Raw genomic sequence first — 17,151 nt, forward strand, 5'->3', positions numbered from 1 at the left:
AATGGGTCCCTTAAGTTAGAAGTCATTTTTTAAAGTTACAAAGGAGGCATTAACTGCTTTTTTTTTTTTTTTAAGAAACTTATGTGATGAAGAGGGAAATTTGAAAATTGTTCTTTAGAAATACTTATCACTATGATTCTGTTGCCCAAAATGATGTGTTAAACCAACATTTTCAAAATACTGAAAAGTACTGAATTACATTGTTTTCAATAAAATAAACACTACTCTTTGCTGAGAGAACGTAGGACTTTTTTTTACCATTAGTAAATAAAATAAAAATATTTTCCAAATGTTGTGTATTTCATTTTTTAAAAACAGCCTTTTAATTCTATTTTGTGTGTATTTTTAACGTATGTACCATATGTCTCAGTAGTGCATGTATATATTTTAAAAATAAACGCAAACACTTATGGGGGAGATGTAAGATTTTTACCACTGGCCACATGATCAAAAAAGTTTAGGGGGGCATCTGGCTGGCTCAGTCAGTGAGCTCAAGCCCCATGTTGGGTGTAGAGTTTAAATGAGTAAATAATAAAATTATCCTCATTAAAGAATGAGAAATCACTGCTTTCAGACACACATCTAGAGTATCACAAGGGATGGAACCAGTGCCTTCACGTGTATATTCTCTTAGATACGCCCTCTTTCATTAGTCCTGGCGCTTTCCCACCAAAAACTCCCCCAGATTCCTATGTGACTGGCCAGGTCGCCAAGTAACTGCTGTAGTTGCGGAGTTAAGACTGAATCCTCTGGGTCCGTTCCCACAGTTTCACTGGACACAGAACACTTGTCCCAGAGCACCTCCTCTTCCCTTACGGAGTTTGAAGGACAGAATGGTGATCTTGTGATTGTTGGGAGAATGGAGACTGGGTCTCTCTACTTAAATGTACGGGCACTGTCCCACCCTGACATTTGCACACACGCAAGCTCAAGACACTGGATCCTTCCATCAGCTGGGTCTCTGCCCAAATGTCACCAAATCGGCAAGGACATCCCTGAACGGACATGAAGCAGCAGGTTGCAATCTGCTGCCCTGAGCTTTCCTTTTCTCCATAGCACTCCCCACCGGTTGATAAATTTGATGTTTGATCTGATTACTGTCTGTCTTTCTGGATGGAAACTTCACGAGTATAGAAGTTTCACTTTTGTTTGCTTTTGCTTCCCTAGCATCTAGAAGAGTGCTTGACTCATAGCAGATGCTTAATAAAAATTCACCATGTGATCAAATAGTTGCTTTCCCAACCACCCTTGACCAAAACCTAGGAATAGGATCCAGGCCATGCTAATGAGAAGTCCTCACCCAGAATGTGGCGCTTAGGTAAAGATGTTATCTGTTGTAGCCCAAGTAAAAGCACAGAAACCATAGGCTATAGCCAGTGTCCCGGAGCAGCAGCTCTGGTGTCCTGGCGCCCAGCTCCTGTCCACTGTCATTGTGTCCGACTTGCAAGCTATTAGCAGTTGTTTTCGCTGGATTGAATCGGAAGCAGGATTCTGGGTGAGATCTTTGTCTGTGTGGCTTCTAAGTCTGGTCTCTGGCCTTTTCAGGAAATTCTGAAAATTACCCTGTATCTTTTTTTTTTTTTTAAGACTTTACTTATTTATTTGACAGACAGAGATCACAAGTAGGCAGAGACACAGGCAGAGAGGGAGGAAGGGAAGCAGGCTCCCCGCCAAGCAGAGAGCGCAATGCGGGGCTTGATCCCAGGACCCTGAGATCATGACCTGAGCTGAAGGCAGAGGCTTAACCCACTGAGCCACCCAGCCGCCCCTACCCTGTATCTTTTTAATAAAAATCCATTTTCTGCTATAACTTAAAAAATGTATTTTTTAAAATACGCTTTGGTGTCAGATTGTCTGGAGCCAAACTCCAGCTTTCCACAGATGGTTGATCATGCTGACTAAACCATGAAACTATTCTGAGATTGTTCCCACATTTGTAAGTGGGTAAAAAGAGATACTACCTCATAGGACTGTGGTGAAGGTCAAGTGAGACATTACCTATAAAGTGCTCTGGGATGTCATCATTCACACACATGCAATCCTAGGTTATATAAGACCAACAGAAGGGTTTTATTTGATAAACTGTTTTTTAACATGATCAGTAACATTTAAAAGTTAGGGCATTTCATAAAAATGCTGGATTTACAATTATTGAAAAGTCAGTGGCTCTGGCAACACTGGCAACACTTTCCTACTTTGCAACTGAGATTGAGCTGAAAAGCAGCTAGCTCCTTTGCAGGATGTAGGAACCCACCTGGCCAGTTTTACTTTTGTATTACCCGCCTGGTCTCTGCTGTAGGGTTTTGAGTTTGTAGCCTTGCAACTAGGAACCTAAAAACTTTCAAAAGCTGCAAAACTGAGAAATTTGGCTAAATTGTTCCCACAAACTTTTTCAGACTGATTTGCTGTTTTGTTGTTGCAGAGTAATTTCAAAACTTATTGGAATCATTCCCAAACAACAGCCATCTTATCACCTTTAATGATTCTTGGAGTTAATTGGGCTTAGCTGGGCAATTTTCTCTCTATCTGGCAGAGACTGTGGTCTTCTGCAAGTGCCGCTGGATTAGGACATTCAAGATGGTTTACACATGCCTTTCTTGGGGTGCCTGGGTGGCTCAGTTAGTTAAGCAACTGCTTTTGGCTCAGGTCATGATCCTGGAGTCCTGGGATTCAGTCCTACATCAGGCTCCTTGCTTGGCAGGAAGTATGCTTTTCTCTCTGACCCTCCCCCTTCTCATGGTCTCTCTCTCTCTCTCTCTCTCTCTCAAATAAATAAAATCTAAAACAAAAACAAAAAAACTCAGTGGAGAACTCACTTGGTGCTATCTCAGTACTCCTCCACAGGCCTTGGGGATTTCACAGGCTGGTAGCTAGCTAAGACGCAGAAGTGAAAGTTGCTAGTTTTAAGGCCTGGTCTTGGATAGATGGCCTGGAATATCACTTCTGCTGTGTTCTGTTGGTCAAAGCTAATCAGAAGGCCAGCTCAGATTCAAGAGGGGGAGGGGCGGGTGGGATGGGAAATAAGCTTTACCTCTTTTTTTTAAACTGGTGAAAAAAAAAATTTTTTTTTTTTTTTTTTAGATTTTATCTGTTTATTTGTCAGAGAGAGAGAGTGTGAGCACACAAGTAGCCAGAAGGAGAAGCCTTGCAGGGAGCCTAATGCGGAGCAGGGAGCCCAATGCAGGAGGACTCAGTCCCAGGAGATCATGACCTGAGCAGAAGGCAGACACTTAACCCACTGAGCCACCCAGGCATCCCAAGCTTCACCTCTTGATGTCAGGAGCAAGTTATGTATAAAAAGAGAAGACTCTTGGAAGCCCATCTCTGGAGGCTAGTGGCTACATATAGCTAACATTTCATGATTATTTACTCTCTGTGTAAGAAGGGCTTAGAGCAGAAGAAAAGAGTCTCTTGGCCATTTAGTAAAAAGGAATTCAGAATTAGTAATTACTCTGTACCACAACATATAAAGTTATAGAAGGCCTATTTCCAATAAATTCTCCCACTTCCTCAGAGCTGGCTTAAATTTGCTATATCTTAGAAAGCTGGTTAAACAAATTTATAGTTAAGTAACAAATATTCAGCTGACTAAATTTGAAAGATCTAATTGGCTTTATTAATCAAGTCATAAAACAGGTAGCATCCCATCCAGCAAATATAGGGGCGCTCCAAAGGGCTACAGAAAACGAAAGGCTTTTTAAAGACAGAAATAGTTACAAAAAGGGAACTATTAGCTAAGAATCCATTGTTTTAAGCAATGCTGCCTTCCTGAGGGTAACGGAAGGAGTCTATTGATTTCCTAGTGCTGACCAGTAAATTTCCATACTGACTGGTTATAGGTTCAATTCCTTTTTCTTTTTTTTTTTATTTAACAGAGAGAGAGAGAGAGAGAGAGAGATCACAAGTAGGCAGAGAGCTAGGCAGAGAGAGGGGAAGCAGGCTTCCCGCTGAGCAGGGAGCCTGATGTGGGGCTCCATCCAAAGACCCTGAGATCATGACCTGAGCCAAAGGCAGAGGCTTAACCCATTGAGCCACCCAGATGCTCCATAGGTTCAATTTCTGAGGGTTTCTAACTGCAGTCAGGTTAGGTGTTAATTCTTGGTTTACTGACTTGGGGCCTTAATCTAAGTGAGGCCATTTTCAGCCTGTGGTTTTCTAGTTAACAATATTAAGAAAAGAATTAACTGATAACATTCTCCCCAAACCCTAGTTCATTCATATTAAGTCATTCTAGTCTGGTCTCCTCTAATGTTCATACTGTGTCAGGATTCTAGCCGGATTACGAACTGTTGTCTCGAAATTGGCCACAGCTAAATCTGGTGAACCCTGACAGGGACCCAAGAGGAGGGAGCTGTTAAAAGTGGGAATTCGTGGTCGCCTGGGTGGCTTAGTGGGTTGAGCGTCTGCTTTTGGCTCCAGTCATTATCTGGATCAACACCACCCCCCCAAAAGGCTTCCTGCTCAGCGGGGAGCCTGCTTCTCCCTCTTCCTCTGCCCGTTCCCTCCACGCTCTCTCTCAAATGAATGAATAAAATCTTGGAAAAGGAAGGAAAAAAAAAAAAGTGGGACTTCAGGAATCTGAGCAGTTGCTTCCTGGCTCACGCGGAAGACGACGGAGCGGAGACACAGGTATCCTATTTGTAAAAGGTACGATTAACACGTAATCTAGAGAACCTCCAGGAGCTCAGAGGTGAAATGAATCGTTTTAACTTTACCGTATTACCCACAAAGGCCTAGAGCAGTTCCTGACCTAGACTTGTCGAGGAAAACTGGAAGTCCAGAAGATAAATAGGAATGTTAATACAAAATGGTTAAACCTCAGGCGGAGGGAGTAACAGGAATGCAGAGGACGAGAGAAGCTGGGGCACCAGGCGCAAAGGTGTGAGGAAACGAGGAGAGATGACGGTTACGACACAGACAAGGGTCCAAAAGTTTCAGGGGCAAGAGGGAGCCACTGCCGAGAGTTAAGGTTGTTGAAAATGAGAGGTGACTTGTCCAAGCTGCACAATTAGGACCAGAGCCAGAAAAAGAGGTTCTAATTATTTCTGATGAACTAATTTCCAGTGAATTAATAAATCCCCGCTGTCCCACGTTTATCTTCCAACCCGGCAACTCAAAACGTAACACACTCGTCCCCTACTCGCCAATGGCTTTGCGGAAATGGCCTCAGCGCTTCAACCGGAAACAGAAAGTGACCGATGCGGACGCCACCTAACGGCGGGTTGGGGGCAAGCTAAATCCGGAAAGCCGCAACACCGGAAGGGGCAGCCTGTTTCCGGTAAAAATCCGACGCGGGAGAAGCTCAGAGGGCGAGTCTCCGAGGTTCGACCAGTGTACCCAGCGCGCTCTGCTCCGCGACATCGCTTGCCCACTTTTGCGCAGGCGCAGGGGCACAGGGCAGACAAACGCGGACGCAAAACCGTGCGCGCGCCCGTTCTCCGTCCGGCGCAGCGGTGCTGTTTTGAGGGTAAAGCCTTTGGAGCTGGAACGCGGGCACTTGTTCGCTGAACTACAACTCCCAGCATGCCTCACCCCTCATGTTGGTACTAGGTGTGGTGTCTTAGGATAGGTTAAAAGGCGACCTAGATGACGATGACGTACCAAAGAGGAAAAAAGAATTGAATACGTTACTGGAGCGTTTCATTCTCAGAAGCCCCAGTGGCCTAATGGATAAGGCATTGGCCTCCTAAGCCAGGGATTGTGGGTTCGAGTCCCATCTGGGGTGGTTAGCTTTTCGTCCTCAAAATGACTTTTGCCGTTTTTAGAGAACTACACCGAATATGCTAACTTAACTTTCTTAAAAATGGGAAGGATATGTGTGGTTTTCCTAGGTGATGGGCTACAGTTTGAGAGAATAAGAATACTCCCATTTCCTTCTTCTGAGTCGTATAGTGCCGTAAGATTTCTGGGAAGTCAGTACTTTGAATTCTGCTATCCCCTCTAGGTACCAAAACGTATCTTTCGTGTTCTGTTTCAAATCAACACCCACTCCCACCAGGCGCACTTATTCTCGAGACTCAGCGGTCAGCTAATGACGTTTTAAATGACGTAGTCAGCGAAGAACCTTTCCCCTAGCCCAGCCTTTCTCACTTTTTCTTACGGACCCGGTGAGTCAGTTAAACTCGGCTTTCGTTTGCTTCTCCCTTAACTCCTTAGGGTGCCGCTCGGTGTTTGATTAGTAAGGCCCCGCAGAGAAGGGAAGTGAGATATTCCACTACTCTGCGTTCGATGGGGGGACCCAGTAGTCTGCGTCCGATTGTACCATTTAGCGGCTGAGCTGGGGGGGAGGGAGTTAGAGGGGGCGTAGGGCGCCATTGGGCACCGCGCTCCGAGGACGGGAAAATGGCGGCCCTGGGGTCCCCGGCGCGCACTTTACGAGGTCTTCTACGGGAATTGCGCTACATGAACGAGGCCACGGGCCGACCCTATCGCGACACCGCGGCCTATCGGTACCTCGTGAAAGCTTTCCGTGCACATCGGGTACGGAAGCCTGAGTCGGGTTCCTGAGTCCAGCGTCCCTTCCACTGGGGGTGGGAGTGGGGTTGGGGATGGGGGTGGGAGTGGGTGGGGAATATGGGCAGGGGTTGGGAGCACTGGGGACCCTCCCACCCAGCCCGGGTTCTGGCCAAATAAATCCAGGCCCTAGGCCCCGGTCTCCCAGGAACTAACCAAGGACCAGCCGGACAGGAAAGTCGCTGTGGGATGGAGACGTCCCGAGGATTTTATTGGCTGGTCTTCTGCAGGGGCGGTGGAGAAAGATCAGTGAAGTCCAAGAGATGGGGGAAAAGAAGAGATGTACTTGGAGAGTGTAGGGTTACTAGCTACAGCGTTTATCCACCATTCTCCTCGCCCATCCTCTAGTAGTTACTCTGAAAACCAGTTTTTGATGCAGAAAAGAGAAGTGTAATAAGATGAGAAATATTAACTTGGCAGACACTATGTTGTATCCCATACCCCATTTAAGGAAATGGTGCCTTGTAGAGCTGAACTAGAAACCTGTCATGAGATTGTGCTGTCCCAACATTAACGTGATTATCTGACCGGATACATTTTTTCCTTACATAGCAGATAAACTTGAACATATGGGAAGCCATCCTTGGGAAATTGCTTTGTGAATCCCACACTCCATATTCCCCTTAGGCAAGAGCAGGTGGAAGCGGTTTTATTTTTCAGGTGGGACAACTGAGGGTCAGGGACACTGACCAGTGAGGGTACATGCATAGGAACAGCTAGAACCTCCGTTCACAGATAGGGTGCTTCCGTTTAATTGTTGCCTGTGGATTTTCAGATCAGGCTTCGAAGGAATTTGAAAGGAATCTCTGAAATATAGGTTAGAGAATCACTTTGGGCTGTAGGGTAGGTAGCTTACTGTCATTTGAACAATGTGGGAAAAAGGAGAACCAGCATCTCGCTCAATCTTTGAGCCATGGAAGTTAGAGTGCAATGTTTTAGAACTAAAATTCAAAAATTTTTTAATTTTTAAATTTAAAATATGCATATATTTATTTGGGTAAACTCTATGCCCACATGGGGCTAAAATTCAAAATTTTCCTTTTTCTTAAGATTTATTAGAGAGAGAGAGTGGGCAAGTGGCAGAAGAAGAGGGAGAGAGTAAGAGTCTCAAGCAGACTCCACGCTAAGTGTGGAGCTGCCACAGGGCTTGATCCCAGGACCCCGATACCATGACCTGAGCTGAAAAACCAAGTCTAATGCCTAGCTGACTGAGCCACCCACTCACCTCTAAAATTCAGAAATTTTTAAAAGGCCCAAATGGTAGGGACTTTAGGAACTTGCCTAAAATTATGAATAAGATGGACATGAATCCTGTCTTTTTTTTTTTTTTAAGATTTTATTTATTTATTTGACAGAGAGAGATCACAAGTAGACGGAGAGGAAGGCAGAGAGAGAGAGAGAGAGAGAGAAGCAGGCTTCTTGGTGAGCAGAGAGCCCGATGTGGGACTCGATCCCAGCACCCTGAGATCATGACCTGAGCCGAAGGCAGCGGCTTAACCCACTGAGCCACCCAGGCGCCCCTGAATCCTGTCTTTTAAGACAAAGCTTGCAGTCCAACTGAGGAGCCTTACAGCAAAGCACTTAATAAACAATAGGAGGTCCTCCTATAAAGAAATAGTGGGATTTCAGGAGGAAAGTCAAGGGTGGGGTTGCAGGGCAGAAGGAGAGAGAGATGAGAGAGAAAAGCAGACTCCTCACTGAGCAGGGATCCGGATTCAGGACTTGATCCCAGGACCCTGGGATCATGACCTGAGCTGAAGTGGATGTGTAACTGACTGAGCCACCCATGCACCATCATTCTAAGATTTTTAAGGTGACATGATTATAGTTGTACTTTCTGGAGGCAACATTATTGCCCTTGAGAGAGACTTGGTAATGGCTCTCAAATTCCTTGGAAATACATTTGAAATTCATGCTACAAATTCCAGAAACACCATTCTGTGCAATGCATATGAGGCTATGGGGAATGCTTTCTGTTTCTGCTGGCTCAGAGCTAACTCAATAACCATCTATGCCCATTTTCTTTATCTTTTTTTAAACTGAAGGGGTTCATTTAGGGAAGAATCTCTGCTTCCTCCTTAGAGAAAATACAGTTTTCTTTTACTTTTTTTTTTAAAGATTTATTTATTGGAGAGAGAGCGAGATGGGACAAGCAGGAGAGGGAGAGAGATCTCAAGCAGCCTCCGCACAGAGCAGCACTCTCTCCCAGGACTCTGAGATCATGACCTGAGCTGAAACCAAGAGTCGGATGCTTACCCGACTGAGCCATGTAGGCGCCCTGAGTTTTCTTTTTCATTTGGTCTTTTTTGGTCCTTTTTAGTTACTTACTGTGTATATATATATATATTTTTTTTAAGATTTTAAAAAATTTTTGAGAGAGAGAAGAAGACTCCCCACAGAGCAGGGAGTCCGATGCAGGACTCAATCCAAGGACCCTGGGATCATGACCTGAGCTGAAGGCAGATACTCAACCCACTAAGCCCCCTAGTCATCCCACTTTCTGTTTATATTGTTGACCCTTCTCTCCTCACTCATGATTCAAGTTCAGCTGAGTCAAGATCTGTATTCTCCTACACTAGTGCAGAATTGCTGTTTCAAATCCTGTCAGTTGGGCTTATATAATAGACATGGATATTACCATTTGTTAATGTTTGACACTGGTGTTGGTTGCTCATAAATTTTTAATTATAAAAAGTTAAATGATTAAAGATGAATTCTTTTTTCGAGCAGTTTGAGTGCCATTTTCACATATGTGATCTGCACATTTTTGTGTGGGCTCTTCAGATCTTAAACCACACTTTCTAATTTTCAGATTCTAACCCTATATATTCAAATAAAGAAACGTGAAAGAAAGGGGTTTGCATAGGCACTGGTGCCCAGAGATTAATCTGCAGTTCGATATACACAGGCCTCAAGTCACTTGAAGCCATGCACACATCTATTTCACCTTTTCTGCCCTTTGCTCACAACCTCAGAACACAAAACTAGTCAAGTAAAGGCCAGTGTACTAAATCGAGATTAATTAGGAAGAAGAGAAAACAAGGTTTGGAGTCATTGGGGACCTCTGAAAGGAAATAGTTTCCAGCTACTTACGGTCATCAGAATCTGGATTTGGCAGATGGATAAGTATATAGAAAGTATAATTAAGTGGCGCCTGGGTGGGTTAGTGGGTTAAAGCCTCTGCCTTCGGCTTGGGTCATGATTCCAGGGTCCTGGGATCGAGCCCCACGTTGGGCTCTCTGCTCGGCGGGGAGCCTGCTTCCTCCTCTCTCTCTGCCTGCCTCTCTCCCTACTCGTGATCTCTATCAAATAAATAAATAAAATCTTTAAAAAAAATAAGTAATACAAATATATGCATATTACTTTTATATATAAAACCTTCATTTTGTTCCTGTTGAGGACAAAGTTATTATTTCCAGACAAAATGGTTTTACTTTTCAGTGAAATGAAAGACCTATACCACATTAACCAAAGTCAGAAATATAAAAAGCAGACTTTCATTTGAAGGGGAGGAAGTTCTAGATTTTATTCCTTAGGTGACATTAATGATTATAGTTCCCCATCTCTGCCAGTAGCCAACCATTGAAGTCTCTGTGGGCTTTAGTTTCTTATTTGTAAAACATTTGCAAGACAAGGGAGTTGAAATAACTTTTTTGGGGTATTAAAATCTGAGGACGCTCAAACTCTTCAGTGATATTCCTCGTAAAATTCCTCTTCAATTAATTGGAGGTCAGCTTTCTCAATCAACTACAGGGTGTCTCTACATATGTAATTAGTATACGCATACACATGTTTATATTTCCTCTCTGCATTTACTTTCACTCTAGAGAATGCTTATGAAATCTTTGTGGCCATGTATCTTGGCTGGGCTGCTAATAAAGTCTGTGACCTTGCTACTTTCTAGGTTACCAGTGAGAAGCTGTGCAGAGCCCAACATGAGCTTCATTTCCAAGCCGCCACCTATCTCTGCCTCCTACGCAGCATTCGAGAACACGTGGCCCTTCATCAGGAATTTCATGGCAAGGGTGAGCGCTCAGTGGAGGAGTCCGCTGGCTTAGTGGGTCTCAAGTTACCCCAGCAGCCTGGAGGGAAGGGCTGGGAGCCATGAGAATGGAGAGAGTCCTTGGATGCTGCCATCATTCAAGAATTTAATCATCTTTCAATATGTATTTATCATTAAATTTTTGTTTAAGTTTAGGGTTTTTCTCTGTAATTTTGTTGACCGAGTGTTTCTTAGGGAGGTTTCATCCTTTCAGTGAATTTACTGAACTTCTTGTATTAGGCTGATTGATGCTTCTGATCTACTTTTAAAACTATTATTTTTATTTTCAAAGTATACAAACTTACTGTTTTAAGTAACTCAAATGGTACAGAATATAAAATAAAAGGTGTCTTTTTTCTTATCCCTGGTCCCTACCCTGTTGCATCCCCATTACCAGGTAGAAACTGTTGCTAACAGTTTGGTGTGTATCTTTCCAGATATTTCCTATATACGAGCATACAATTATATACGTACATACACTCATACATACATATACACGCTTTATTTAAAAATACACAAATATATGTTTAAGGTCCCGACAGAAAGGAGTAACAGATAGGGTTACTGCAGGGAGTTAATGAAGGGGTATAGAAAAATGTGGGCTGAGCTACAGTCAACAAGTTGTGAAGCCTCCAGGGGCTAGCACCATCTGGGGACTATTACCTCCACAGGGTGACAGAATCGACCCTTGTCAGTATAGGAAGATGGGCGCCACTCAGGCCGCAGGGAGGAAGTCTACAGAGAGGGAGATGGAATGAGCGTACTGACTTCTGCCTTCTAATCTGTGAAACTGCTCTTCCTCTTGAACTGTCAGTGTGAAAGGCTCCACCATGCCCTTGGCTGACCAAGTAAATGCTGACTTCATTCTGTATTCCTGTCTCCTTCCTCTCCATATCTAATCAGCAATTTCTGCTTCTGCAGTGTTCTACTGTCCTTTCCCCCACCAGTCCTCATTGCCTCTCTTCTAGTTCAAGCACTGATAATCTTTTGGCTGAACTATTACACTGTTCTCCTCAATTTTCTCTTTGCTTCTAACATCCTCAAACAGAAATTACTCTTTCTGTGAATCAGCAGCAGTCTTTGTGCCCACTTCGTGGTCCATGTCAGTTTCTCATAGGCATGTCTTAGGACTTCTTTTTCCCTGGACCGCAGGCTGCTAAAGAGTAAGCATCATGTCTCATTCATCACTGTGGTCTCCAAAGCACCTTCCACAGTGACTGTACACGTAGCATTATTCAGTATTTTGAATACACGGCTCAGTGAGTACTACTCACACGGAGGCGTCCAATCTGAACGGATCTATTCCTAAAGCAGTTCAAAACACCATACGAGATTAACACGAAAACAGTAGTATTAAGAGGTCAAACAAGAGGGCGCCCGGGTGGCTCCGTGGGTTAAGCCGCTGCCTCCGGCTCGGGTCATGGTCCCGGGGTCCTGGGATCGAGCCCCGAATCGGGCTCTCTGCTCAGCGGGGAGCCTGCTTCCCCCTCTCTCTCTGTCTGCCTCTCTGCCTGCTTGTGATCTCTGTCTGTCAAATAAATAAAAAAATTAAAAAAAAAAGAGGTCAAACAAGCATTTATTCAATTAATGGATCAAAAAGATAGAAATACTTAACATTTTTCCCCTTGCTTTATTTCATGGGCATGAGTATAATATTATCTGAAGATGTCTTACTTTGGTAAAATGAAGAAAGCAAGAGGATTAGAGTAGGTTGATGCTTTGATTTCCTTTATTTATTTTTATTTTTTATTTATTTATTTTTTTAGAAGGTTTTTTTAATTTATTTGACACAGAGAGAGAGAGAGAGATCACAAGCAGGCAGAGAGGTAGGTGGGGGGCGAGGAAGGAGGCTCCCCACTGAGCAGAGAGCCTGATGCGGGGCTCCATCCCAGGACCCTGGGATCATGACCTGAGCCGAAGGCAGCGGCTTAACCAACTGAGCCACCCAGGCGTCCCTATTTTTATTTTTTTTTTTAAGATTTTATTTATTTATTTGACAGACAGAGATCACAGGCAGGCAGAGAGAGAGGAAGGGAAGCAGGCTCCCTGCCGAGCAGAAAGCCCGATGCAGGGCTCGACCCCAGGACCCTGAAATCATGACCTGAACTGAAGGCAGAGGCTTTAACCCACTGAGCCACACAGGTGCCCCGGATTTCCTTTATTGTTACAATATTGCATATACGATAAAGATTTGAGGCAAAATAGCCTAACCGGCATAAGATATCATGGGTCTGAAGTAACAGAGACCTAGGTTTTAATCCACTTTTATAATTTCCCAGCTATATTATCTTGGGCAGGTTAGTTGACATGAGCTTATTTGCTCTTCTATAAAATGGGAATGCCAACAAGGTGGTTGTAATAAATACATAAATAAGAAAATCTTACTATTGTAATCATTTTACTTCACTTATTTATCTTACTCATTCTTTTATCATGAACTCTTAAATCCTATTGCCATCTGTCTTCTGGATTATAGATAGGTTTTTTTGTTTTGTTTTTATAGTTTAAATAATTTGTTCAAACCATTTTTATTCATATATATTCAAACCTGTGCCTCTTATGGACTTACCAAAAAGAATTAGCTGAACTCAGTTTTAGAAATACAAGGAAATGATGGGGGCACCTGGGTGGCTCAGTCATTAAGCATCTGCCTTTGGCTCAGGTCATGATCCCTGGGCCCTGGGATCAAACCCCACATCAGGCTCCCTGCTCAGCAGGAAGCCTGCTTCTCCCTCTCCCACTCCCCCTGCTTGTATTCCCTCTCTTGCAGTCTCTGTCAAATAAATAAATTATTAAAAAAAAAAAAATAGAAGGAAATTATTTTGGAACATAAACATAAACTTTCTATACTGGGAAGTTCTGAGAACTGAGGTTTTGGCACTGTATTAACCTACTATAGTTGTTTTTTTTTTTTTTAATCCATTTTAGAGAACACGTGTGAACGAGAGGGGAGAGGGGAGGAGGGAGAGAGAGACTCTCAAACAGGCTTCACACCCAGCGGAGCCTGACAGGGGCCTGAGACCATGACCTGAGCTGAAACCAAAAGTCGGATGCCCAATCAACTGAGCTACCCAGGCGCCCCTGCTATAGTTTTTGATGTGGCACATGCTTTATCACATTCCTTCATTTGCTCTCTCTTTTACCCTCTTTCCTTTGATTTTAGCTACTTCCTCTTGCTTAATTATAGTAGCATTTAAACAGGCTCAAGGCAGGGCACGTGGGTGGCTCAGTGGGTTAAGTCTCTGCCTTCGACTTAGGTCATAATCTCAGGGTCCTGGGATCGAGCCCCACGTCGGGCTCTCCGCCCAGCAGGGAGCCTGCCTCTCTGCCTACTTGTGATCTCTGTCAAATAAATAAATAAAATCTTTAAAAAAAAATTAACTGGCTCAAGGCTCTTCCATCTAAAAACAATCAATCATGGGGCACCTGGGTCCCTCATGCTCAGAGCAGAGAGAGTCTGAGTTTCTCTCTCCTTCACCTTCTGCCTCTCCCCACCGTGTTCTCTCTCTCTGGAATAAATCCCCCCCCGCCTTTTTAAAAAAATATTTTATTTATTTAACACAGAGAGAGAGATCACAAGTAGGCAGAGAGGCAGGCAGAGAGAGAGGGGGAAGTAGGCTCCCTGCTGAGCAGAGAGCCTGATGTGGGGCTCAATCCCAGGATCTTGAAATCATACCTGAGCTGAAGGCAGAGGTTTAACCCACTGAGCCACCCAGGTGCCCCTCCCCTTTTAAAAGATTTTATTTATTTGAGAGAGGGAGAGGAAGCAACAGACTCCCTGCTGAGCACAGCACCCAACTTTGGGCTCAGTCCTGGGGCTCCAGGATCATGATCTGAGCTGAAGGCAGATGCTTAATCCACCAGGCCACCCAGGTGCCCCTCTGGAATAAATCTTTTATATAAAAAGATAAAGACGCTTGGGTGGCTCAGTTGGTTAAGTGTCTGACTCAGCTCAGGTCACAATCTCATGAATCATGAGATGGAGCCCCCACACTGGGTTCCATGCTCAGCAGGGAGTCTGTTTAAGGATTCTGTCCCTCTGCCTCTCCCCCACTCTCTCCCAAAAATAAATAATAAATCTTAAATAAAAACACTCAACTTTTTACACAAATGCCTTTACAGCTACTACCTCTTCACAAATTGAGTCATTTAATGAATTATACTCATTTTCTACATTTTCATGTTTTTTAAAAGTTTTTTATTTAAGTAATCTCTTCACTCAACATGGGGCTTGAACTCACAACCCCAAGATCAAGAGTCACATGTTTCTCTGACTGAGCCAGCGAGGCACCCCTCATTTTCTACATTTTAAAACATGAAATAGGATGTAGTGACGTATAATTTATATAATAAATATACCCATTTTAAACGTGCAGGTCAGTGAATAATGACAAGGGCATACGTCTGTGTAATAACCCCATTAAAACTATAGAACATTTCCATCAGACCCAAAAATTGCCCTGTGCCCCTCTGTAGTCAATTCCCCTTCCCCACCCCTGGTCTCAGGTAACCACTGACCTGTTGCTGTCAGCATAAATTAGTTTGGCCTGCTTAGGAATTTCATCCAAATGCACTCTATAGTATGTACTCTGGAGTAGGCTTCTTTTGCTCAACATACTAATTTTGAGATTAATAATCCGTGTTGCATCATTTTCTGCGTTTTCACTGCTCAATCATCCTCAGTCCACTGTAGTCTGGCTTCTGCCCCTCCACTACCTGAACTGCTTTGCAAGGTTACAAATGACCTTCAGGCCACTAAACTCAGTGGATTTTTCCTTACCTTGCTTGATCTCTAGGAAGGATTTTTTGTTTTTGTTTTTTACTAAACTCTACCCCTCTGTGGGTCTTGAACTCATGATATCGAGCTCAAGTGTTCAATGCTTTACTTACTGAGCCAATTGGGTGCCCCTCTAGGAAGCATTTGACACTACTGACCATTCTTTTTTCTTGGCTTTGATGACATCACATTCTTGTTTTCTTCTCTTGCTCTAGCCATCTGTCTTCAGTTTACTCTCCTGCATGTCCCTAATATATTTGCATTCTTCAGGTTCAAGTCTAGGTTGTTACCTCACACTTGATATGCTTTCCCTGGGTGAAATCACCTCTACTTCCCAGGCTTCAATTATCATGAACAGGCTAACTCCAGTCCAAGCCCTCCTCTAGCCCTCTATGTCCAGCTACTTCAAAGACAACACCACTTAGATGATTCAAAGGCATATCAAATTCAAAGCATCCAAATGGAACCTCATCATCTTCCCCTATAAATCTCCTCTGGTACTGACACCTGTACTCAGTCGTTCAAAGCAGAAAACAGGGTCATTCTTGACTGCTTTCTCCTTCATACCTCAGTTAAATAATCACTGAATTAATTAGATTCTACTTCCTAAGAATCCCCTAAATCTCTCTAATACTCTAGTCCAGACCTCTTATCTCTTGTTCCTCTTCCCTGAACCACTTGCTTGTCCCTTGTAAATGTAGCACATAAAGGCACAAATTTGGCTTCAGGGCACTTGCCAGTTGTGTAGGTAGTAGCTTTGTATTGAAACTGAGCTACACTTTTGATGGGTTTTTAGGGTTAACACAAAGTCTAGGGCCCACCAAGGTAGGCACTGTAAAAAATCCACATCCACTTGAATCTAGAACCCTGACATTCACCCTCAAAGATGAACTGTAAGTAAAAAAGTCCTTGCCAGATTCTCGGCCGATTTTTTTGTCATTTTGGCGGTCAAGAGGAATTGAGGCCTTGAACCTGTATTAGAGTGGTCCTTGACTAGTAAGGTCTGCAGTTACCTATCAGAAAAATAAAAAGCTCTGGAGGAAGATAGCATCATATCCTACTTAGATTTGTATTATTCCTGTATGTAATTTTTAAAAAAGATTTTTTATTTATTTATTTGACAGAGAGAAATCACAAGGCAGAGAGGCAGGCAAAGGGAGAGGGGGAAGCAGGCTCCCCACTGAGCAGAGAGCCTGATGCGGGGATCCCAGGACCCTGAGCCCATTACTTGAGGCGAAGGCAGAGGCTTAACCCACTGAGCCACCCAGGCACCCCTCTTACATGTAATTTTTCAAAAATATGGCTCAACATATAAACATAACCAGACATAGGGGCGCCTGGGTGGCTCAGTGGGTTAAGCCTCTGCCTTCAGCTCATTTCATGATCTCAGGGTTCTGAGATCAAGCCCCGCATCGGGCTCTCTGCTCAGCAGGGAGCCTGCTTCCTCCTCTCTCTCTCTCTGCCTGCCTCTCTGCCTACTGTGATCTCTCTCTGTCAAATAAATAAATAAATAAATAAATAAATAGATAACCAGACATATAAGAAAACAAAGAGTCCATGAGTGAAAACCAGCAGAAACAACAGGCAACAGAAACAAAACTACAAAAAACTTCAGATAATTGGATTTAGCAAACTCAGATTACAAAGAAATTATGTTCAGTAGCAATAAAGAATAGCCAGGCTTGGAAATTTTATCAGGGAACCAAAAACTATTAAGAAATGACCTAGTAGACTTGAAAAGGAAACCAATAAAAATTCTAGAACTGAAAAAATAAATTCAGTTGATCTATTTAACAGCAGACTAGATACAGCTGAAAGG

General features: G+C 43.5%; 1 protein-coding gene and 1 non-coding gene across 2 annotated transcripts; both read left to right on the plus strand.

Annotated features, from left to right (window-relative positions):
- Nucleotides 1-5,652: 5,652 nt before the first annotated feature.
- Nucleotides 5,653-5,725, plus strand: TRNAR-CCU (transfer RNA arginine (anticodon CCU)). Its single transcript has one exon. It is a non-coding gene; the product is annotated as a tRNA-Arg (tRNA).
- Nucleotides 5,726-6,241: 516 nt separating this feature from the next.
- FMC1 (formation of mitochondrial complex V assembly factor 1 homolog) lies at nt 6,242-10,710 on the plus strand. Its single transcript, XM_047695620.1, has 2 exons — nt 6,242-6,480; nt 10,418-10,710. The coding sequence occupies exons 1-2, from the start codon at nt 6,343-6,345 to the stop codon at nt 10,619-10,621; spliced, it is 342 nt and encodes a 113-aa protein (XP_047551576.1). The 5' UTR covers nt 6,242-6,342; the 3' UTR covers nt 10,622-10,710.
- Nucleotides 10,711-17,151: the final 6,441 nt, after the last annotated feature.

The sequence above is a fragment of the Lutra lutra genome, chromosome 11 (genome assembly GCF_902655055.1).
Source record: "Lutra lutra chromosome 11, mLutLut1.2, whole genome shotgun sequence".
NCBI classification, from domain to species: domain Eukaryota; kingdom Metazoa; phylum Chordata; class Mammalia; order Carnivora; family Mustelidae; genus Lutra; species Lutra lutra.

Excerpts from the sequence above, each read along its gene's own strand:
- FMC1 (XM_047695620.1), top strand. The coding sequence starts at position 6,343 with ATGGCGGCCCTGGGGTCCCCGGCGCGCACTTTACGAGGTCTTCTACGG. Across the intron at positions 6,481-10,417 it reads AAGCTTTCCGTGCACATCGG|GTTACCAGTGAGAAGCTGTG; the intron begins GTACGGAAGCCT and ends GCTACTTTCTAG.